The sequence below is a fragment of the Silurus aristotelis genome (genome assembly GCF_946808225.1).
Source record: "Silurus aristotelis genome assembly, chromosome: 2".
In the NCBI taxonomy this organism is placed as follows: Eukaryota; Metazoa; Chordata; class Actinopteri; order Siluriformes; family Siluridae; genus Silurus; species Silurus aristotelis.
The window spans coordinates 35,116,761-35,140,870 of NC_139575.1; the positions used below are offsets into that span (position 1 = coordinate 35,116,761).

General features: G+C 36.7%; 1 protein-coding gene and 1 long non-coding RNA gene across 2 annotated transcripts in view; one reads left to right on the forward strand and one right to left on the reverse strand.

Annotated features, from left to right (window-relative positions):
- LOC310716464 overlaps positions 1-24,110 on the reverse strand; it is a 325,142-nt gene that overhangs the window by 16,499 nt on the left and 284,533 nt on the right. The window lies entirely within an intron of this gene.
- kynu (kynureninase) lies at positions 2,413-16,601 on the forward strand. Its single transcript, XM_083523259.1, has 14 exons — positions 2,413-2,539; positions 3,421-3,596; positions 4,631-4,751; positions 4,954-5,036; positions 5,924-5,985; positions 6,105-6,176; positions 8,276-8,350; positions 8,501-8,647; positions 8,849-8,947; positions 9,512-9,585; positions 9,743-9,795; positions 9,934-10,019; positions 14,408-14,638; positions 16,116-16,601. Exons 2-14 carry the CDS (start codon positions 3,428-3,430, stop codon positions 16,239-16,241), a joined length of 1,398 nt encoding a protein of 465 aa, XP_083379385.1. The 5' UTR covers positions 2,413-2,539; positions 3,421-3,427; the 3' UTR covers positions 16,242-16,601.

The following is a 24,110-nucleotide window of genomic DNA, read 5'->3' on the forward strand; positions in this document are numbered from 1 at the left end:
TCTGGCACCATTTTCATTATTAGTTATAATGGTATATATGATGTTTAAATTATGTCCATAATATAATGTTCAGAATGTACATTTAATTGAAATTCATGACCTGAACTTGATTTTCTGAAATATAATGTGATTGTGAATATACTGTATATGCTGAATGATCTGGAAGCAAAGTTTGAAAGTATAAAAATATGCTTGTAAAGGTATCTCAGATTATGTTTTTTATTCTACAACTCTCTTTAATAATAATAATAATAATAATAATAATGATAATAATAATAATAATAATAATAATAATAATAATAATAATAATAATAATAATAATAATAATAATAAGTGTTTTCAAAAGTGTCCAGGAGCAATAAGCTTAAACCAGAAATAAAAGATGTTTTGTCTCCATCTGCTGTTCAACTTGAGAACATCCTTAAATTTTTTAATTTTCCCTTCACTTGAACTAGGAGACCCAAATCTGTGGAAAAGTGGAAGTACATACTCCAAAATCTAGTGGAACATCTTTCAACACAACAGTGGAGGTTATTATAATTGCATTGGTGAAATGAAGGTGAAGTAGGATGGAAACGTTCATAGAAAACTTAACGTGTGTCTACAAACCTCTGAACATACAGTATACAACTGGTTACGTTATGTTAGTGAATTCTGAATTATTATTATAGTAAATTATTTTTATGACAGATTGAAACATTTATTATGCTGCACTATTACATCTAATTCGAGGTCAGCATGAAGGGTATAACAATGAAGAGTTTGTGCTAATTTTATATGTACAGTAAATTGTGTTTATTTCCAAGCATTCTAAGGCTTCATGGAAAATGTATAATAATGTGCATTACATAAAATTGACTGAATTTACATCATGCAGGTTTTCATTTCTGTATGAGAATGACCTAAGGGGAATGAAACTTATATTACAATTAAATTATAATTTAATTACAGATGGAATAGATGATTGGCAAGTGTGTGTTCAACAAGGCAAATGAAAAATGGATTCATCTGAGGCAGGGTGATCGGAGAGTCAAAAAACATATTGACTCAATTTACAGGCTTGTGTATTGAGTAAAGACCAAAGGTTGAAACTCTTTCTAAAAATGTACAGTACAATATAGAATGCCATAAAAGCTTTTTTTTTCACGAAAAGGCTTATCTACCTGAGAGAATTGCATCACTAGATCCTCTACATTTATTGACATTTCCACTAATTATTTGCAGTGTGAGGTGCACTAGTTGTTATAGATTAGACCTCATGGTTGGAAAGTTTCTACTGAAAGTCTTGTAGTGGAAGACACCATTTAAATACCTTCAACATTTAACTTCAAGAGAAAGAATAAGAGGCTAGTAAAGTAACTATTCATATTAGGACTATATACAGTACACTTCTTCTTCTTCTTCTTCTTTCGGCTGCTCCCATTAGGGGTCGCCACAGCGGCTCATCCGTCTCCACACCCCCCTGGCTTCTACATCTTTCAAACCAACTACCTGCATGTCTTCCATTACCACATTTATAAACCTTCTCCTTGGTCTTCCTCTTTTCCTCCTCCCTAGTGGCTCCATTCTCAGCAATCTCCTTCAGGTTACATCTCCTACATAGAGCATAGTCCACCTGTGTGCACCTTCCTCCACTCTTATACGTCACCCTATGATCCTCCTTCTTAAAATAAGTGTTCACCACTGCCATTTCCATCCTTTTAGCAAAATCTACCACCATCTGCCCTTCCACATTCCTCTCCTTAAAGCCATTCCTACCATCACCTCCTCATCACCTCTGTTCCCTTCACCTACATGCCCATTAAAGTCTGCCCCAATCACCAATCTTTCTTTCCTAGGTACACCATCTACCACTTCATCCAATTCACTCCAGAATTTTTCCTTCTCCTCACAACCCACTTGTGGAGCATAGGCACTGATGACATTTATCATCACCCCTTCAACTTCCAGCTTCACCTTCATCACCCTATCAGAAACTCTCTTCACCTCCACTACACTCTTACTGTACGCTTCCTTCAGAATCACCCCTACACCATTTCTCTTTCCATTCACACCATGATAAAACAGTTTAAACCCCCGCCAATGTTCCTGGCCTTACTCCCTTTCCACTTGGTCTCCTGAACACACAACATATCTACATTTTCCTCTTCATCATATCCGCTAAATCTCCATTTACCAGTTATAAAACCACCATTTAAACTCACTGATCTAATGGCTTTGGATTTGGAACAGTTCCCATTTATGGCTTTTACACACAGTGTGTTAAAGCCATAAATGTGAACTGTTCCAAAGCCATTAGATCAGTGAGTCAGTGTACTACATTGTAGTTTAGGGTGAAAACCAGGTTAAAACATTAGTACTCCTGGATTTTTCTGTATTATGCACTTCACATCGAGTACAGGGGTGACTTAATTGTCAATCATTAGCTAGTATCGTATGATATTTACACGCAGGGGTGAAAGGTTACATTCGGACGTGCGCCATACAGACTTAGAAGCTTCTAAACCGTTTGAGGAAAGTTTTCTGCATTTGTGAAAAGGTGAGCACATTTCCTTTTGATTAAAATACATGATATGAGAATTTACGTGTTGTTGCTTGTCGTGACAATAAAATATTGATATGGGATTTGGCATGAGGGGCAAAATTACTATTAAACTGGCTAATTAATGCTATTACTTTATTAAAACCTAATGCTAACCTTAGCATCAGCATCCAGGAGGAATGGTCTGACTCTTTTAGTCTGTCCAAATGAAAAACACACATAACATTATGTGTAGTCCAAGATCACTGTGACTCTGAGGCTCGTAATATTGCAAGGATATTTTTAATCTATGGGACAAATCCTGTATATATATTTCATTGTAAAATATTTTAGCTTAATTAAGCAAGATCAGGCCATGTTCCTTACAAAGTGGTACCTCAGTGGATAAAGAATTCTGATCACAAGTTCAAATCCCAGCACCACCAAGCTGCCACTGCTGGGCTTTCGAGCATGGTCCTCAACCTTCTCAGTTGTATGTATGTATGTATGTAGTTGTATGTTACCCTGCATAGAGTGTTTGCAATGTATAAATGCAATACAACCACCACCATGTTTCACTGGACTGGAAGTCTCTGGTTGATGTGTGATCCTCTGTTTCCAAATGAATAAATAGTCAGATTCTAATAATATACTCAATGATTAAACCCCTCCACCTCACCCCCTAGTATGACATGTATATCTAGTAAATGTTTACACACATACACGTACATGTATACGATAATGAATTCGGCTAAGAGCGTTATTCCAGAAAGACTGTGAACTGATCAAAGTTCCTGCTTGCAAACAATTCACTCTTTTGCGTACTTATCTTGAAAAGAAGACACATTTGCATTGCATTTATGCTTATATACACTATACGTGTGCATTGCTATCTGTAGATTATCCATGGATCTGTCAGAAGCAGGCTCCCCACAAGAAGTTATTGAAAGGGTGTCCAGTCAGTTGGGCTGCAGCAGCACTTCATGGGATGTGGCTGAACACTTTGACCAACACGACAAGCTGTGGGACTTGCGTCAGGAATTCCTGGTTCCAAAAGTAGCTGATCTTCCTCAATGTAAATTGTTCAACAATTTTTTATTGTATTTTTTTTTTTATTATAAAACAGCATGTATGCATTTTGTTTCCTTACATAATGTTAAACCATATTCAAGTTACAATGCAGTGACAATCAATAGCACATTTAGTATTTACTTAAATTCAAATTTTATTAGTCACATACACCTAAATACAGAGTACGACATGCAGTGAAATGCTTTTTTACGACTGTCCAACATTTAAGCATGAAAAGGGAAATAGAATATAAAGATGAAAAATAAAGTGAATAAATGAAAAAAGCATAAAATATAGAAGTAAATAAATAAATAAAGTATAGGAAAAACATTTATATACATGTATTCTCAAAAGGGAGGGATGACTATGGCAGATATTGACAAAGTACAAATTAAGGTACTTTATTGTCATTGTCCTTGAAACCCCAGCCATTAGGGTTGCACAAGCCTTAGTGCTGGTCCCAAGCCCGGATAAATGGGGAGGGTTGCGTTAGGAAGGACATCCAGCGTAAAAAACATGTGCCAAATCAAAACATGCGGATGGTCCGCTGTGGAGACCACTAACGGGAGAATCCAAAAGAATGTTTTTTTAGTTAGTGTGACTGTCCTTAAAGTGTCGATGTGCAGTATAGTGTGGTACTGTGCAAGTCCAGAGTTGAAGTGACAGTCCAGAGTAAAGGTGTCATATAATAGTGCAAAAGTTATGCAGAAATAATTGTGCAGTGAAGCTATAAAGTGAAGATGGAGAGAGTGGTCCAGTACTAGGGGTGGTCCCTGGGTGTTTCCTGGTTTAGACACCGAATGACCTACGGGAAGAAGCTCCTCCTCAATCTCTCTGTGCTTGCTTTCAAGGAGCAGAAGCTTTTCCCTGAGCGTAACAGAGAAAAGAGTCTATTGTTGGGATGGACTCTGAAAGGTTTTACAATACTGTACATACTGTAAAGTGAAGATAAATGAAAAAGATTTGTTTTTTTAATGGCTGGATTTTAGATTTATATTTGTGTATGAGATTTGAAGCTTTATGTCTTGTTCCTTACAGCTGACCTGACACTCCTGGATGGCTCAGAAGACTGCATTTACTTTGTAGGCAACTCTCTGGGACTACAACCCAAAAATACCAAGAAGTATATTAATGAAGAGTTGGAGAAATGGGCCAAAATGTAAGCTGGATACCTACTTAGGATGCACTTTTTGGGGGGCTTTTTTATTAAGATATTATTAAGATAATATAAATGGAAATTTGAATGGACATGTGACAGTGTAATACATTATGAATATAGATTGTATTGCTTGTAATTTTGTTTAATCAACCAGGGTCAATCATTGAACTTCTAAACCAAGACTGAAAATGCTTGTTCACAGAGGAGCCCATGGACATGTGATGGGGTCACGCCCTTGGGTCTGGGCTGAGAACAATCTGGAGGATCTTATGGCAAAGATTGTGGGTAATTAAAGAACTGATGGATTTATAAAACACTTCTTGCAACCTGATTGTGAGTTACTCAAATTCTAAACTCCAAGAAATGACTGAATTCTGAATGAAGAACCAAACAAACAGCTTGGCAGCATGGTCTTTTCATCTATTTATAGCTACAAAATATAGACAAATGTTTAGGTGACCATAACATTCATTTGCGCTTTCTGAACATCCCAGTCCACACTTACTCCTTATTTGGTGCTGATGTAGGTGAGGTGAGGTGTTAAGGTCAGAGCTCTATAGCAGGCCATTTAAGATCTTCCAGTCCAACCCATGTAAACCATATCTTCATGGAACTGGCATTGTGCACTGAAGCTTTGTCATGCTGGAGCAGGTTTGGGTCTCCTAGTAATGGACAACTTATACAATTGTGTACCTCCATGTTTGGATGTTTAAATCACATACTGCTAGAGAAGTCAGGTGTCTTAATACTTTTGTCCATATAGTGTACATGGAAGGACTGTGGTTTTTCTCACTCTTGAGGTAAAATAAAAAAAGAAATCATGCATCCTATTATAAACAAACAGAAATCTTTTGTCCTAGAGGCCATATTGTTTGACACCTTCCATAAATGCCTCCACAACATAGATCATATTTTTTTATTTTTGTTAAACAATGCTAAATTTAAAATAATTAATATTAAGGACAATGTCATGTTAAGCATCCATACTACACCGGTCCTGACTAAGCTTCTGTTCTAGGAAATGTATAAACAACTTTTGGCCAATTAGATTTAAGAGTTTAATGTTGCGGTATAATGTGCAATGTATGCTTTTATACTGAGATATACTAAGAGATAGGCATGTGTGTGTGTGTGTGTGTGTGTGTGTGTGTGTGTGTGTTATATATAATAAGGTGCTAAACCAGAAGAAGTGGCCTTACTGAACGGCTTGACTGTCAATCTGCACCTTCTGCTGGTACAGTATATAATTCCAATGAAAAAGTTTTAGATTTGATGTCAGAAAAGCGGAGCATCAAACATTTATTTTTAACTTCACAATATATAATTAATAGTGGATTTTATTTTTCCCAACAGCTTGCATTTTACAAGCCCACTGCAAAACGGCACAAAATCGTTCTGGAGGAAAAGGCCTTTCCTTCTGACCTTGTAAGCGTTCAAACACACCTATTAGAAATCCTAGTCACACATTATCCTTCATCACCTTGTGATCATTCAGTAGAGGCTGCAGATTAAACAAGTGCATTATCGCAACTGGATTTTTATTAATATCTTTTTTGAGAATTTCTTGCATAAATACACAAATTACAGATGAATTATTGACATCCAGCTAATTTAAAGACACCGGCTGAGAGGGCAAGTGTGGACAATGTGGACAAACTTTTGCAGTTTGAAGATGTCGCACATATGCACACAGTGTTCATAAAGAAATAGAGTGAACATAAAGAAACAGTGTTCATTTATAATAGAAAAATAATAGACTCCACTTTTCTGGGAAGATGTTCTACTAGATTTTGCATTTTCACGATGCACCACAGAGCGCCATATCTGCTTGTTGCCATCAAACTGTATAACTCCTCTCTCTGTATGTTAAACAGCTGGATATAGGCAATATACAGTAAATATATTTATACTTAAAGATTTTCATATATCTTTTAACATCATGTGCAATAATACAGTGCAGTAATAATAATAATAATAATAATAATTGCTACATGTGCAATTATCATCATTGTAGTCTTGTAGACTTTTCCGCCATTGTCTTAGTGCTGCTACACATTTTATTTCACGCTGCTACACAATTAGTTTCATTCCACTTAATATATAAGTTAATATTTATATTTTATGCAAATTTGGTATCATTTATTTTACTTCCATTTTATTGTGAGCAACTTAACCCAACAATTTGCCATTAGGATCAATAAAGCATTCTGATTCTGATGATTTTGGATAATGTTAGTAAAGTCAGGTTCTGATGTAGGTGAGATGAGGAGGTCTGGAGTGCAGTCAGTTTTCCTATAGGTGTTCAATAGGGTTGAGGTCAGTGTTCTATAGCAGGCCAGTAAAGTTAAGAAGGGAAAAATGCTACCACGTCGGCAAAACTTTTTATACAACTGTGTGCCTCCAACTTTGTGGTAACAGTTGGTAACTCAGACACATTTGCAGGGTGGCAAATTATTAGTGAATAGTAAATTATTCTACCAGATATTTAGACTTATAAAATAAGCTTTGGGTTTGTAAAATTGCTTTGGTTTAGCGAGTTAGCATGTGAATACTATAAAAATGTTATGCTGAAATAGTAGCAAGTTAGTTTACTTAAACAAAACTGAAATGATCTTTACTATCACTTGACATAAAAATGCAACTTTACCAAAATGAAGAATCTTTTAGTCATGGGTGAGAAAGAAAACAACTGCTTTATTGCAGTGTCAGCACATCCTATATAGGTCTTTAGGAGGCACATCCAATACAGCAATGGCACAAGCTAGGTGATGCTAGCAAGTGCAAACAAAAATAAAAAAAATCTCACATTTTGTACTTTGATCATTTACAAATTTCTTCCACTTTTAAAGTCTGATTGACTTCATTTGCATATTCGCATAATCCACCAATTTCTCTTTCTTTATTGGAAGTCTTGCTAATCTCCTCCTTGTTCTAATTACATATTTATGCGATTTCATTTCTGTTCTGATACCCAGTTTAAAAACCTCATTTTTTTTGTTTTGTTTTGCACCCTGTCAAAATGGGTCCTCTTTGCTAAAACCAAGGTTATAAAAACGTTTATTTATCTGTTCGGATACCATACACAGTTTAAAAAACATCTGACCTTCGACGTCTAAGTGAGTTTTCATACTATATATATATATATAGTTTAATGCATAAAGCGCGTGTGTTGGTTATATTCTGGTGGTTGGTTATAAAGTGAAGGTTATATTCCGCCATATATGTTTTAATGCTTATTGCACCACATTAAGTTTATTATGTTTCATAAATATCTCAACATAATAATTGTTAGACTTCCACTACTGATATTAATAACTTTCAAATTAAGGCTAAATGCTAGTAATGCTAGATGATATTGGCATAAGCCATTTTAATGCTAAGCACAGCTAGCCTGAATTTTTTCACTACTTACTGAATTGACTGTATTGTTGAGGCTCATTTGTAGACAAGTTAAAGTGTCTATCGCTCCAATGTAATGAAAATTGATGTTATATTGATTTGATTGGATTTTGTGTGTTATACAGTATGCTGTGGAATCTCAGATACGCCTCCGAGGATTTGACCCCAGCGAGAGCATGGTCTTCCTTAAACCCAGAGCTGTAATTCTTTGCCATTTTCTCTGCACATATTGACTTTAACTAATGATCTACTACGTTCTGTCCTGTGCTCGCCAAGGAGCCACTCTTTCCTTTTGTACAGAGGTGATTTAATACTACTGGCACTGATAAAGGATTCCTTGTCTGTTTTAGGGTGAGGACACCCTGAGGACGGAGGACATTGTGTCCACGATCAAGCGAGAAGGAGACTCCATCGCCGTAGTAATGCTTGGTGGAGTCCAGTACTACACGGGCCAGCTGTTTAATATGGAGGTCATTACCAAAGCAGGCCAGGCCCAGGTTGTACAAGCTATGAAGCTTTATATTTTCTTAAAACAGATATATTTTATCTTATTTAGCAGCTGTTTGCTAACAATGATACTCATTTGCTTAGCTTTCATTTCTTTGTTACTGAGAAACCAGATAAAGTCCACCATCGTGAAGTTGGCTTTGCACTACAGTTTAAGAGCATAATGTGTGTGTGTGTATATGTGTGTTCAGGGCTGCTATGTAGGCTTCGACTGTGCACATGCAGTGGGAAATGCAGAGCTGCAACTGCATGAGTGGGGGGTTGATTTTGCCTGCTGGTGCACCTATAAAGTGAGTTGAGATCTGAAGTTTTTCTGTTTCCATGTTTTTTTTCAGTGTTAGAATTAGAGGAAATATTTGTTATTGAATTTAATGATTTAATGAGATTATGGCTGTCACATATAGGAAGGAATACAATGGAATTTTTTTATCAAAAAATAAAAATATATAATTTTAGGTTTGCTGTTATAGGAAAACAATTGCCTTAAAATGTGATTTATTTCCAATAGTTTTCTCTTATAGCAATATTTTCTATTCGTTGAAAGATTAAGAGTTTGTACACTTATCATTTTTTATTTATTTTTAGCCTGTAGTAGTTACAAGTCAGTTTCTTTGATCACTAACATTATATAGCATTTCTATAGGTACTCTATAAATAACACATTTTCTACTAGTAAAAATTTAATATTGAATTTTTTATAAATACAAAAATTTTAATCTGAAAGTTATTAAATGTGTTTGTACAGTAGATGTGAATTCTGTTGGATGACATTGTTTTGTATGATCTTAAGGTTTTATCTCGAATATGATGTTTTGTCGATGATAGGTCTGTTCATTTCTCTGTATTGTTCTCAGTATATGAACTCTGGAGCAGGCGGGTTGGCTGGAGCGTACATACACGAGAAACATGCGTACACAGTGAAACCTGCGTGAGTGTCAATACTATTTGTTATATATAAAATCACTAAATCAATGTTTAATCACTAAACATTTCTATTGATAAAGCGCCAAGTGTGGAGTCAAGCACCAAATACTGGCATTTGCAAAAATATCTTCTCTCTTCCTTCCTCTCCATGTCTCTCTTAGGCTTCTTGGTTGGTGGGGACACAAATTGGACACGAGATTTCAAATGACAAATGGTATATAAAGAAATAATTTTTAAGTCCTTAATAATAAGCACTAAAACTCCAAACCAGTACAACACATACATTGGCACATTGCTTCCCCCTTGTGGTGGAATTAGGTAACTGCGATGTAAATTTTACGTGTTTGTGCAGTGATGAGTCTGCAGCCTGGTGTTAGTGGATTCAGACTCTCAAATCAACCCATTTTACTGGTGTGTCCCCTACAGGCCAGTTTAGAGGTAAGGCAATACACATATTTTATTGAAATGAACCTCTAATTAAATATATATATCAGATTCTTTCCAAGTATTTTCTGTTTTAATTTAATTCTGTAAAAAAAATAAAAAAATTCAATGGCTTGTTGGTGGTACTTAGAGCGCACTCATATAGACAATTTTACGGTGACAAATCTAAAAACAAATTAACAAATTCAAAAACAACACAACAAACTTACCGATCATTGATAGAGACACCTGTCATTCAAGATATACAGGTAAATGACAGGTGTCTCGTCCACTGATCGTTAAGTTTTTTTTTTTTTATTATAGGTTTCCATTCACAAACTATACCTACCTTTTCCGGTTTGTCTGAATTTTGTCGTTGTGTTTTCGGATTTGTTGTTTTGTTTTTGCATTTGTTATTTTGTTTTCAGATTTGAGTAGAAGTACAGATCCTCATGTTTTAAAATACTCGGGTAAAAGTTGAAGTACTGATTAAACTTTTTTACTCAAGTGAAAGTAAAGAAGTTTTGGCTCAGACATGTACTTAAGTAAAAAGTAGTTATTACTTCTACCTGTTTTAGCTGTTAACTGGACCTCACATCATATTAGATAGATAGATAGATAGATAGATAGATAGATAGATAGATAGATAGATAGATAGATAGATAGATAGATAGATAGATAGATAGATAGATAGATGGATAAATGGATGGATGGATGGATGGATAGATAGATAGATAGATAGATAGATAGATAGATAGATAGATAGATAGATAGATAGATAGATAGATAGATAGATAGATAGATAGATAGATAGATAAATGGCTGGATGGATGGATGTGATAGCCTAGTGGGTTAATGTCAGGGCCCCCACGAGGATGAGTTTGAGAGTTTGATTCCTGGTAGAGCTGGTGGTTGCTGTGTTGGTAAATAAAACTTCTGGACCTTGTCCACTCTGAAAACATTTCAATTCTGTGTTGGATTAATTTCTTGATTTCCTGGTCTTTAATTAAAGATAACCCCACCAAAAAAAAAAAAAGCACTTCTGTGGTAGCTCAGTGGCTTAAGGCTTGTGCCTGAACATGGTGCTTAATATAGTCCACGCTGGTGATAAGGTTTCAAAGCCAGTCCTACATGCTTTCTTTCTTACTGCCCTGGCATGAAACAAAGTATGAACCCTCCAAAAAGTACACATGCTTTTCAGCAGTGGTCACTCAGTGGTTTAAGGCTTGTGCCTCATCTAAACATGCATCCCTGTCTGTTTCTCTTCCATGGTTCATCGGATTAAGGCTGGTGCCTCGCTGATGGTAAGGATCAGGGTTTGAATCCTGCTAGTTGCGATGTTGGTTATGTTTCTGCTTCCTAAATCTTTCTTTAGCTTTATATTCTTGTGTTGATGGTTTAAAGCTAGATAGACCTGCTCTAAACAAACTTCCTGGCCTGTCTTCTCTGATGGTCCAGTGGGTTAAATCAGGTCTTGTGCTTTTGGTGGGGTTCAGGGTTCGAATCCTGCTTTCTGCCTGCCAGTCACGATCAGGATTCACTTCCTACATTTTTCTTTAGCGATATATTTTTGTTTTTAATGGGTTAAAAAGAAAGATAGACCTGCTCTAAACAAGCTTCCTAGCCTGTCCTCACCGATGGTTCAATGGGTTAACGTTGGTGTCTCGCTGGTGGTGGGGATCAGGGTTCGAATCCTGCTTTCTTCTTGCTAGTTACAATGTAGGTTCAACTTGTGCTACTTACATCTGTATTCGCCTTCCTACATCTTTCTTTAGCGTTAAATTCTTGTGTTGATGGTTTGAAAAGAAAGAGAGATCTGCTCTAATCAAGCTTCCCATCCTGTTTTTTCCTGATGGTTTAGTGGGTTAAGGCTAGTACTTTGCTAATGTTGGTGGTCAGGGTTCAAACCTGGCTTTCTGTCTGCTAGTCATGAGGTAGGTTAAATTCCTGATTCCTACATCTTCATATTCTTGTTTGGATGGGTTAAAAAGAAAGATAGGTCTGCTCTAAACAGCTTCCCAGCTTGTCCTTCATGATGGTTCAGTGGGTTAATGCTGGTGCCTCGCTAATGGCGTGAATCAGGGTTCAAATCCTGCATTGTCCCTGCTAGTTACGATATGGGTTTGCTTCCTAAGTCTGTCTTTAGCATTATATTATTCTTGTGTTGATGGTTTGAAAGAAAAGATAGACCTGCTCTAAACAATTGGCCCAGCCTGTCCTTTCAGATGGTTCAGTGGGTTAAGACTGGTATTTTGCTGTTGGTGGGGTTTAGGGTTTGAATCCTGCTTTCTGTGTTTCTTTTTGTTCTGAATTTCTTGCTTTGAAGCATGAAACAAACGATAAACCCCCCCCAAAAAAAGGAAGTGCGTTGTGGGACTTGATGGCTTTGTGGTAAAAGCCTTGCCTCTGTGCTCAGAGGTTGCTGGTTCAAATCTGGCTTGTCCCCACACTGGGTAAGTTGTGTGGAAATTAGTGTGTGGTGAACAATGGATTGGGTGTATACAAAGGCTGTGAGGACCTGCTGGGTTACAGCCTCAGAAAAGGGTCAGGTTGATAGTTTTGCATTTAGGAGAGAAAACAATGTTATTAAATAAATTTTTTTGGCCAGAAGCTTATGTTCATACTTTTTTGGATGCTTTTGCTTCATAACCCCCTGTTTTCAGCTTCTCAGACGCCAGGGGGGCGTTGCCCTCTGAAACCGTCCACATCCAACCTTCCACGCAGCCATTTCTGACACCTTCCTCACTACAGTTACCGAAACCTTCCACACGCTTAACTTTGAGCCCTGGCCAGCAACCTCTCAACCCAGAGGCAAAGCTCTTCCAGTTGAGCCACAGGATCTCCTGCAAGAAACTGATTTTTAGGACCTTTTTTGGTTCTTTTATAAAACTTTTTAAACAATTTAAAGGACAGCTAAGGGGTAGGAATTGAACCGGGTGAGTCAGATAGCAGAGACTGCATTACTAACCACTACACTACCAGAGGGGTGGCAAAGAAGGCTTTGCTTATTGGACTCTTGGTTTTTCTATAGTTAAGAGACCACTGTTTTCTCTTAGATCATGATGGTAGAGGGTCAAAACTTCTCCTTCCTGTTCATTCTCTCAGTAACCGGAAGTCTATGAGAAGTGACTCAGGTACAAGAACCACATCTCCAACACCTGCACCACTGATATACCATGATTTACCAGCAACCAATTTCAATGACCTTTTATTGTTCTGTTTTTAAAAACTTCTTATACTGTTCAATATGAAACTAGAGGTAAGAATCGAACCAGGAAAGTCTTTCATCATAGATCGCTAATAGCATTACTTTCAAAACTCAAAACTTTGTTAGACATGTAAATAAGCAGGAAAGACAGAGACAAAGACAAAGAGACACAGACACAGCTTTAGAAAGAGTGAGAAACAAATAGAGAGACAGCAAGAGAGAGACATATACAGTGAGACAGAGACATTGACTAAAAGAGACACAGAGACAATTAGATAGAGAAAATTGAGAGACAAGATAGCGAGATATAGCCACTTCCTGTTGGAAGTGTTTATCCCGAGCGACTCTTAATGATCTTATTTACTAAATGAGCAGTCGTGAGTTAAGGGCTTGCTCAGGTGCCCAAAACTGGCAGCTTGGAGGTGTTAAACATGTATCATATTTACAGCATGTGATATGTATGTAAGCATATGTACAGTGATTAAATATAAAGGCTATATCAGTGCAGAGACGTGTGGACATCATTAAGAGCATTATGAGGTGATACCGGAGAGACTGCACCTCTTCAAGTCAAGTCAGGAAGCTTATATATAGAAAATTATAGACATTTTACAGATTTGAATGATGTATTGTTTTTATCTGTACGATCAATAAAGACAGTAATTTAAGTTTGTGTCGCCATTATGAGGGAAAAACCCACAAAACGCCACCCAGAGGGTAAATGGTGTAAATCATGGCGGATTTGGTGTTTGATTTGAGACTCAGAAATAAAACAAAAGTTTACTGATTAAAAATATTTTTATCTGGAGTTTATTTATTTATTTTATATCTAAGAAAGGACGTCGTGGATAAACGTATTTTTTGCCGAAGGTTTTAATTGCGCCTCTTTTTTATTTAGTTATTTATGTATTTACATTTTCTATAAAAATGGTGAAACAGAAATACAGATATTTGTGTAAAAATGTAATGAGTAAAAGTAAAAAGTTGTCTGAAAAATAAATAGTTGAGTAAAGTACTAATAGCAGAAAAATCTACTTAAGTACAGTAACGAAGTATTTGTACTCCGTTACTTCCCACCTCTGGTTATCATTCCTCAACCTAAACCACAATTTAGACTAAAAAACCTATTTCAGATTTCTTAAATATTCCATGTGTACTTTTTTACATTCAAACGATCAATATTTCTCCTGGTCAGATCTTTAATAAAACCAGCATGAAGGATCTGAGGAAGAAGTCCGTCCTGTTGACTGGTTATTTGGAACATCTGCTGAAGCACTACTACAGCGAGGACAAGTCGGATCCAAGGAAACCTTACGTCCGTATTATTACACCGAGCGACCCGGCACAAAGAGGCTGCCAGCTCTCGCTCTCCTTCTCAGTTCCCATCAGAGCCGTGTTTCAGGAGCTGGAAAAGCGAGGAGTCGCAGTGAGTCGTGTTTCAGTGGAAACTCTGGGGTTTAGTTGGTGATACTTAGAGGGTTAAAATGGTGTCGTAATTCCTGAGCTGAATATTTTTTTTTATTATTTTTTGGATTGGATTTTTTTTATATTTATTTGAATTTTATTTTTTGTGGAAATATGTTTTTAAGAGTTTCAAGATTGTGCATAAGTGAAAATACATGCGGTGAGACTGAGACTGATTTCTGTCTGGCACCGGCTGTAACTTACTAGAAGGGCAAAGTGCTTTTTGGGGAGATGGTAATTCACTGATTAAGGCTCTTGGTCACTGATCAGAAAGTCAGGGGTTCAAGCTGCTGCTCTTAGGGGCCCTTGAGCAAGGCCCTTAACCCTCTATGCTCCAGGGGTGCTGTATCATGGTTGACCCTGCGCTCTGACCACAGATTTCTACATTACTGGGATATGCAAAGACGCTATTTCACTGTGCTCTAAAGTACATGTGAAAGTATAAAACAACGTTAAAATTTTTACATAAACTAGAATTTAACCTTACCGAAGCCATTGCTGTTTTACTTGTAGCCAGGGCCGGTTCTTGATATTTGGACGATCTAGGGAAAATGTATATTGGAGTATTACTTTTAAAAGTCAGCTCCTGATGCAATGTCACTGTACAGTTGATCAGCTTGGATTCAAAGCGTCATAAGGTCTTAATGTGATGTTTTAAATAAACCGGATGCAGAAAAATTATGTTGCTGGCGTGAATTATAATAAGAATGAGGCTCCGTTTATTTTAGTAATACATTTTAATCAAAAATACACGACGGCTTCTTATATACCTGCATCACTACAGTAGCTGCTCTTTCTCTGGGTGCCTGTTTAGCAGCCCCCAAGGAATGCATTTGTTTTGATGCCACCAGATCAGAATATAAAAAATTTGCATTGTGTTCATCACTGTACACAGTCTCTTCATGCATTCATAGGATGGGGACCCACATTTGAACTGTGATATTATTTCACTTTAGGTGTGTGACTAATTTTATCCAACGGACAAAGAGCCTGGTCTTACGCTGCCCTGCTTATAGCTAAGGACGTTCCATGTGATGTGAGACTTTTCCCGGCACTTTTAACATGCTGTTTTTGCATTTTTCCAAAATCCAAAAAGAAATGATTTATTAGTCAATTCCCTTCTCATTTATTATTTCAGCAACAAGCAACAACATGTTAACTGTAATGGGAGAAATTGGGCAAAATCTGTAAATGCGACACTGTGTCTGGTTCATCAAGTAAAAAACATACTAACTTTTACACAATTTATTTGCTCTGTAACATCTATGTAACATCTGTAACATCACACCCAGCTACAAGGTATAACCCCTGTAGCCTCTTTTATATATATATATATATATATATATATATATATATATATATATATATATATATATATATATATATATATATATATATATACACACACCATATACCTGAACCAAAAGTTTCTTTTGCAGTGCGACATGAGGGAACCAGATGTACTTCGTGTAGCTCCTGTTCCCCTCTACAATTCCTTTGCTGATGTCCATCGCTTCATCACGGTGCTTGGAGCAGCTCTGGAAGCCACCGAACAACACAACTGAATTTTGACAACCTAATAAAATTCAGAAAACTGAAAATGGCTCAATTTATGTGGAAACCAGATGGTAACACAAGCTTTTTCGAGCAGACAAATATTTCCTCTGATTTGTCCTATTCTCGTGTCATCTTAAGAGATGGTTGAGCTCAAGACTATACACTGTGTGGTCTACAGGTCAGATTTAATATTTTTATCCAAGCTATTTGTCTAGTTGTGCAGCTCTAGAGCATCAGTATTACCTCAGATGATCCTGTACATGTGATTGTAATAGAATTTACAGGCAATAGAAAGATTCAAAAATTTGTGCATATGATTCAAAATGTAAGAACAATGAAATAACATAATAAAAGCACATCTATTCAAACTCCAGCATTGTTTTTATTAGCATTTTAACAATAGAATTTCACTCTTCAATCTTTGGTTGACTTTGCCTTGTCTGAAAATAAACTTATCCTAGCTATCTCCCCTTTTAAATGATATATAGGGTTTATGTAGGGGTGGGATTTATGGGGTAGGTGTTGGCGTAATTTTTTTTGTTTGTCCAAAAAATGTAATAACACTATAAGAACAGGACATGTGTCAGACTCTCATTTCCTGTCACACATTTCCTGACATGCTTTTGAAAAGCACATAGTGATCGATATGAACTTGCCAGAATTGAAGCCAGAATGTCAGATGAAGCCACTGATGGATCGTGTGCTGATGGTTGACCAGTTATTATGCATCCGGGTTGTTCAAGAGAACCACAAACCCAATTAACTCAAAATGGGTGTTAAAAAATGATCTCTTTAAACTAAAAAAAGCAACAAAAAAAATTATTGATAACAATAAGCTGACAAGAAACTATAAATTATGCATGTTTTAAGCAAATATTATTTTTGAAATATAAATATCTTAAATATGCCTTTTATTGTTTGTTGCAAAAACTACTGAACACAATGTACTTGGACTATAAAAAAAAAAATTCACAAAAAAAAAAAAATTTATAATAATAATAATAATAATACAATTACAATAGAAACAGTAGAATTCAATTAAATTGCTTAAAATAAAAATGGAAAATATTTCATTGCACATATAAAATACAGATTTGCAGAATAACAACTTATTCAGTTTGTCTAGCCATTATGATAAATGTTCTGGATTTTTTGTAGAAACGTGGTCATATAAAAAATATGTAAAATCCTATAGGTGTGTATGCTTTCAATGTTTATTCAAAAATCCAGCCATTGTCACATTCAAACTATGACTTGTATGTAATGAGATTGTAGTAAATATAAAAAGATTCCAGGAGCCATGTACATGTAGTCATCAACCTAAGGAAAATAAATAGAATCCCTATGTAAATATAGCATAATTATGCCTCTAAAATGGTCTGCTTTTGCAAATGAGCTATTGATATGCCGAGGTGAGCTATCACCTCGTCACATGAAGTCACGTGACACATGATTTACCTTCTTTTACACACCATCACTTATCCCCGCTATCATTTTTTGGACAGACTATCACAGGCGTCGCGGCATGGGGGCGGAAAAGCGTATTGTAGAGAGCGCTGATGACTGATGTGTCGCTGTTGGTACTGCACACCTCACTGCCCCGAGTCCCTCTCCCCCAATTAACACGGCCGGCGTTACCCACGATGCCCTGCTCTTAATGCAGCCCTCTGTTTATGCACTATTACCTTGACTGATGCCTTCTCTACAATTAGATATAATTGGCATATCAATATGCAAAAGCTAAATGGATTAACCTTCTTTAAAAGTAATGAGGACCTCGTGCCTCAGCTGGGGAGGGAAATTTACATTTATAGAGCCGGAGGAGGGGCGCATGGATAAATCATTTACTTTCAACGCATCGGAGATGGAATTTGGCCTTGTTTAATATTATCTTTGGACATGTATTAGTTTGAATGTGAAGAGAGACTACAATCCATTCATATGGTTTGCACGGAGTTTGTGATATTCACTTATATGGTGTCATTAAATATATTTCATTTGTAACTTTTTTTTGTACATTTCCCTCATTTCTTTTTTGACTAAAGTGTTTATCCTTATTTACACTGATTACTTACTATGTAATTTAAATTTATGGCATTTCACAGATGCCCTTATCCACAGCGACTTACATTTTTTAAATCTCATTCATACAGCCTAGGAGCTATGGGGTTAATGGCCTTGCTCAGGAGCCCTTGGAGTGGCAGCTGGAGTGGCAGCTTGATGTGGTTGGGATTGGAACGATCCAAAGTCCAATGCCTTAATCACTAAACTACCACGTCCCACGTTGGTTGTGTTTTCTCTGTAAATGGACAAAACCCCCATAATCTAATATGGTACCTGCGGGTAGCATTTACTAATCACCGTGTACTGTATTTACTAAACCAGGGGTTTATATGGGTTAGAATGGAAAGATCATGAATGGCCTGTTACAGAGCTCTGACCTCAACTCTTTGGGATGAATTTGTTTGCGGACTGCACCCCAGGGTTGTTCAAACTAATGCCTCCCTAGGCCCCCAAAAACGAATGAAACATCCTCCTGGAAGAGTGGAACAAATGTTGACTACATTTGTAATAGGTGGTCAAAAAGCACATACTATAAATCTTGTGCAATATATGCCATATATATATATATATATATATATATATATATATATATATATATATATATATATATATATATATATATATATATATATATATATATATATGTCAGGACGATGCAACCTACAGCTACACATGCTCAAAACTGTGGAAATAATAGTGGTCTTTAAGAAACACCCCCTTAACACTACTCCCCCTCACAATATCCAACAGCCCTGTGCCATCTGTGGAGACCTTCAAGTTCCTTGGAACTACGGTTTTCCAAGACCTGAAGCGGGAGTCCTACATAAGCTCTATTCTAAACAAAAAGGGCAGAGGATGTACTTTTTACCCCAATTAAGGAACTATGGTCTGCCACAGGAGCTGATGATGCAGTTCAACACTGCAGTTATTGAATCAGTCCTGTGCACATTCATCACCATCTGGTTTGGAGTAGCAACAAAACAGGACAGGAACAAACTGCCGCAAAAAGTTAAAACAGCAGAAAAAATCTATGGTGCTCCTCTGCCCACTCTCCAGGACTTGTACCATACAAGAACCAGGAAACGGGCAGGAAAAATCAATAGTGACCCTTCGCACTCTGGACACAACCTCTTTTAACTCCTCAAGAACACAAGAACAGTTTATTTCCTCAGCCAATCATTCTCATTAACAACTGACCATAATTAAATGCCCTGCTTCATATCTATAAGTACTGCATTATCTGAACAATAAGTCATCACATCATCCCTATATGTTACACACTATTGCTGCTGTATATTGTACAAAAGTTCTAAAGTTACCTTTAATGCACTCTACATGTACTTTACTGATCTGTCGTTATACAGTGTTTCTATTCAATTCAATACAGACAAAACTCGTCTCATCTGGTCCGATCCATATATATATATATATATATATATATATATATATATATATATATATATATATATATATATATATATATATTAATCATTCTGTATTTGGCCAAACAGTACTTAATTAGATGTTATTATTATATAGATTTATATTAGATTTCAATTACCCATTGATGTATAATCTATACTTTAAAATATGTTTTGTTTTATGCAATGTTTTAAGCTTCCTTGGTTTTTCCTCAAAATATTAATTGTACGTATATTTCTCTAGTAAATAGAGTACATTTAAATAAAGCTGCTGAACTGTGGAATTTGTACATCGAACCTAACATCGTTATCTACACGCATCGCTATAATGATGTCTTGTGCAATTCTATATAATCTCGTAGTCTGGGGTCTCCGTGGATGTGAAGCACATGCGTACGACATATGCACGACCTCCTGCTGAGACTAATGCTGTGGAAAAGTCATATATTATATATACAGTGTGCTCCAGAATTATTGGCACCCTTAATAAGTGTGAAAAATAATTGTGTACAATATACACTATAATTCCAAAAGTATTGGGTCACCTGGTCATAAGTACGGTATGTGATTTTTGAGCATTGCATTCCACATTTGGTACCAATTTGATCTCATATTTCCTTCCACTCTTCTAGGAGGATGTTCAATTTGATTTTAAAATGTGCTTATCGATATTTGTGTTCATCAGCCACACGGGTGTTATGAAAGGTAGGTAGTGATGTAGGTGAGGAGGCCTGGGGTGTAGTCAGCGTTCTAATTCATCCCAGAGGTGTTCAGTAGGGGTGAGATCAGAGCTCTATAGCAGGCCACTCTAAATCTTCCTTTTCAAAGCATGTAATCCAGATCTTCAAGGAGCTCACTTTGTGCACAGAGGCATCACCATGCTGGAACAGGTTCGGGTTTCCAAGTTCAAGCGTATGCATAATTTTAGTACAGCACATCTTATGATGTCCTGTACAATTAAATGCCTTCAGCTTTGTGATAACAGTTTGGAAAAGAACCACATATAATGGTCACCCAATACTTTTGGAAAAATAGTGTACATAACAATGTAATGAATCTGATCCTTCTGTATTTATATATATATATATATATATATATATATATATATATATATATATATATATATATATATATATATATATATATATATATATATTTTTTTTTTTTCCTGTAATTGCACACCCCATAATATCCTATTATATCCTATTTTCCTGTTTCTTTCTGGTTTCATTTTCCATTTTCGAAGGAACGGACAATAAATTTCGACTTCCACTTCAAACCTTTTCTGACTCGAAGAGCTGTAAGAGATGAAAGCTTCATTTTCAGGCATTTGTTAAACAATTTTAATTCAACACTTAAAACGCTTCAAAAAAGAACGGAGAAGAAAGCAAAAATTTGGTTGTGAGACAGAAAAGTGAGAAGAAATCAAAATAAAAAAGAAAATTGCGGGCAAAAAAAAAAAAGTCCTGCAGAAAGGAAATAGCTTTTTAATGTGTTGCCACCGTCTCTCTTTTCCGATTGAGATCCTTTAACCTTGTTAGCATCTGCGCTGATTTCCATATTAACGACCCCTTCAGAACCTTCAAAGTTATGAATAATTGACAACAAATTAAATGTTTTGATTGTTAGTGGCACAAAAAAAGCATGTTTAATGTTTCATACGTCGCATCTTTGCTAATTGTGTAGAGAACACGTGTGTGTGTGTGTGTGTGTGTGTGTGTGTGTGTGTGTGTGTGTGTGTGTGTGTGTGTGTGTAGGTTTGTCCTGTGTGTGAACTATTTAAAAGATTGAGAAAGAGAGTGCTAGAAAGAAAGAAAGTATGAGAGGAAAGAAGGAAGGAAGCACAAAGGAGGAAAGATGAGTTCGAAAAATAGACAAATATAGATAGATGAAAAATGAAATACAGAACAGAGTTGAGGAGAAAACTTGAGAAAATAAAAAATGAATAAAAAGACAAAAATGGGGAAAATGAAAAAGAGAAAGGGAGAGAATGTGTTATTGAGAGGTAAATATGGATCAAGGTAGGAAGACAGGTAGGATACAGAAGCAAGAGAGATGGAGAAAAATAAGAGAGAGAGAGAGAGAGAGAGAGAGAGAGAGAGAGAGAGAGAGAGAGAGAGAGAAGCGAGCGAATAAGAAAGAGAAGGAAAAAGAAATATGATAGATATAAATTGATTTCTTAAGAAAGAAGAGAGAAAAAGAAATAAAAATAGAAAGGGCAGAAGAAATAGACAGGAGAAAGAAAGAGGGAGGGATTGAGGGAGGGAGAGAGAGCAGAGAGTAGAAAGACAGAGAGAAAGAAGTATAATAGAGATATAATTAAAAGAAAGGAGTGAAAGAGAGTGCAAGACAGAAAGACAGAGTAAAGAGTGGAGAAAAGAGTGGAAAGACAGGAGAAAGGGGTGTGATGAACAGATATACATTTTGGTATTAAGAAAGGAGAAAGACAATGAGAGAGAAAGAAAAAGATTGAGTGCAGATGAAAAAGACAGAAGGAAATAGAATGATGATAGACAGATATAAATTGATGTATTAAGTACGGAGAGAGAGAGAGAGAGAGAGAGAGAGAGAGAGAGAGAGAGAGAGAGAGAGAGAGGGCAGAGGAAAAGAGAGAGAGAGAGAGAGAGAGAGAGAGAGAGAGAGAGAGAGAGAGAGAGAGAGAGAGAGAGAGAGAGAGAGAGAGAAAGACAGATATAAATAAAAGAAGGGAGTGCAAGAGAGAGTGCAACAGAGAAAGACAGTAGAAGGAAAAGTGATAGACAGTTATAAATTGGGGTATTAAGAAAAGCGAGAGAGAGCAGATGAGAAAGACAGGAGGAGAAAGATGGATGATAGACAGATATAAATTTATGTATTAAGAAAGGAGAAGAGCAGAGGAGGAAAGACCGGAAAAGGGAAGTGATAGACAGATTTAAATTAAGGTATTAAGAAAGGTGAAAGAAAGAAAGAGAGAAGAAGAAAGAGCAGAGATGAGAAAGGGATGAAAAAATAAAAAAGTATGATATACATAAATAAAAGAAAGGAGTGAGATAGAAATAGATTAGAAAGGAGAAAGACAGGAGAAAAAGTATCAATAGACAGGTACAAATGAAGGTATAAAGAAAGGAGAGAGAAAGAGAACAAAAAATGACACATAACTCGTTTGAAGAATAATGTCTGACAGACATTTAGAAGGAAAGCTATAGGGATAGAGATAGATAGGCAGCAGAATGGAGGGATAGAGAGGTACACTTGTTCATCATTAGTTAATGAGTGCAGAGAAGCTTGTTGACCTGCACAAAGCACAGAATGCAGAGTGAGTTCAAGTGGTATTGAGTTGAACAGATACAGCAGGCCACAAACTGTGACCATAGAGGAGAAAGAAAAGCAAAAGAAAAAAAGACCAGAGAGTCCACAGATAACAACAAATCCAAGCAGAAACACCGAGAAGAGACTGTAGAGTCCATGATGAAAAACAGAAAACAATGGAGATTTGGAAGACAGAGAAAAATGTTTGAAGACCAGCGAGTCTTAACAGAACCCCAGAAATCTAAACCAGAGAATCCAGAGAGAACCACTGAAAGGGGACCAGGAAGGCTGTAAAGAACCCTACTGGGAACCACTGGTGTGATACCAGTGAGTAAACAGAGGATTATTGAGAAGATAAATGAAAGTCCAGAGATAACAGGTGAGGAAATATTAAAGAAAACTATTGAGAAGATACCAGAGTCCAGAGATAACCACGGATAAGACACCAAAGAGTTTATAGAACATCAAAATAGAGAGGCCAATGACCATAAAACCATAGAGAAAAGACCATAGAACCATAGAGAGAAGATCAACAAGTCTAAAGAGATCCACAAAGCAGAGACTAGAGACTTCACAGAGCATTACAAAGAAGAAGACAAAGTGAAGCTCAGAGGAGAGACCAAAGAATCCACAGACAACTAGTTATAAGAGCTCAGTGAGTAAAGAATTGGAGAATTGAGAGAGTCCAAAGAGTCCTGTACCATGGCATGCAGCACTAGAGGGGCTGGGGGTGTAGGGGAGAACCAGAGTTGCAATGTCTCTTGAGTCACAAGGCCCACCTGAGCTCGGTAAAATCTCTCCCAAATTTGCTCCACCACATCCGGGTGGAGACGCCATTCCCAGAGCCTTGGCCCTTGCCTCGAGAGGGCGTCTGCTCCCTCGTTTAAGTGGCCTGGGATATACGCTGCCCTCAAGGAGAGCAGCTTCCCTTGGGCCCAGAAGAGGATCTGACTGTACAGGAGGCGAGATCTCAAAACCCCCCTGGTGGTTGATATAAGAGACCACTGAAGTGTTGCCTGAATGGACCAACACATGGTGACCATTGAGGTCTGGAAGGAAATGCTTCAGAGCTAGAAATTGCCACCTTAGATGGGCCCTTCCCCA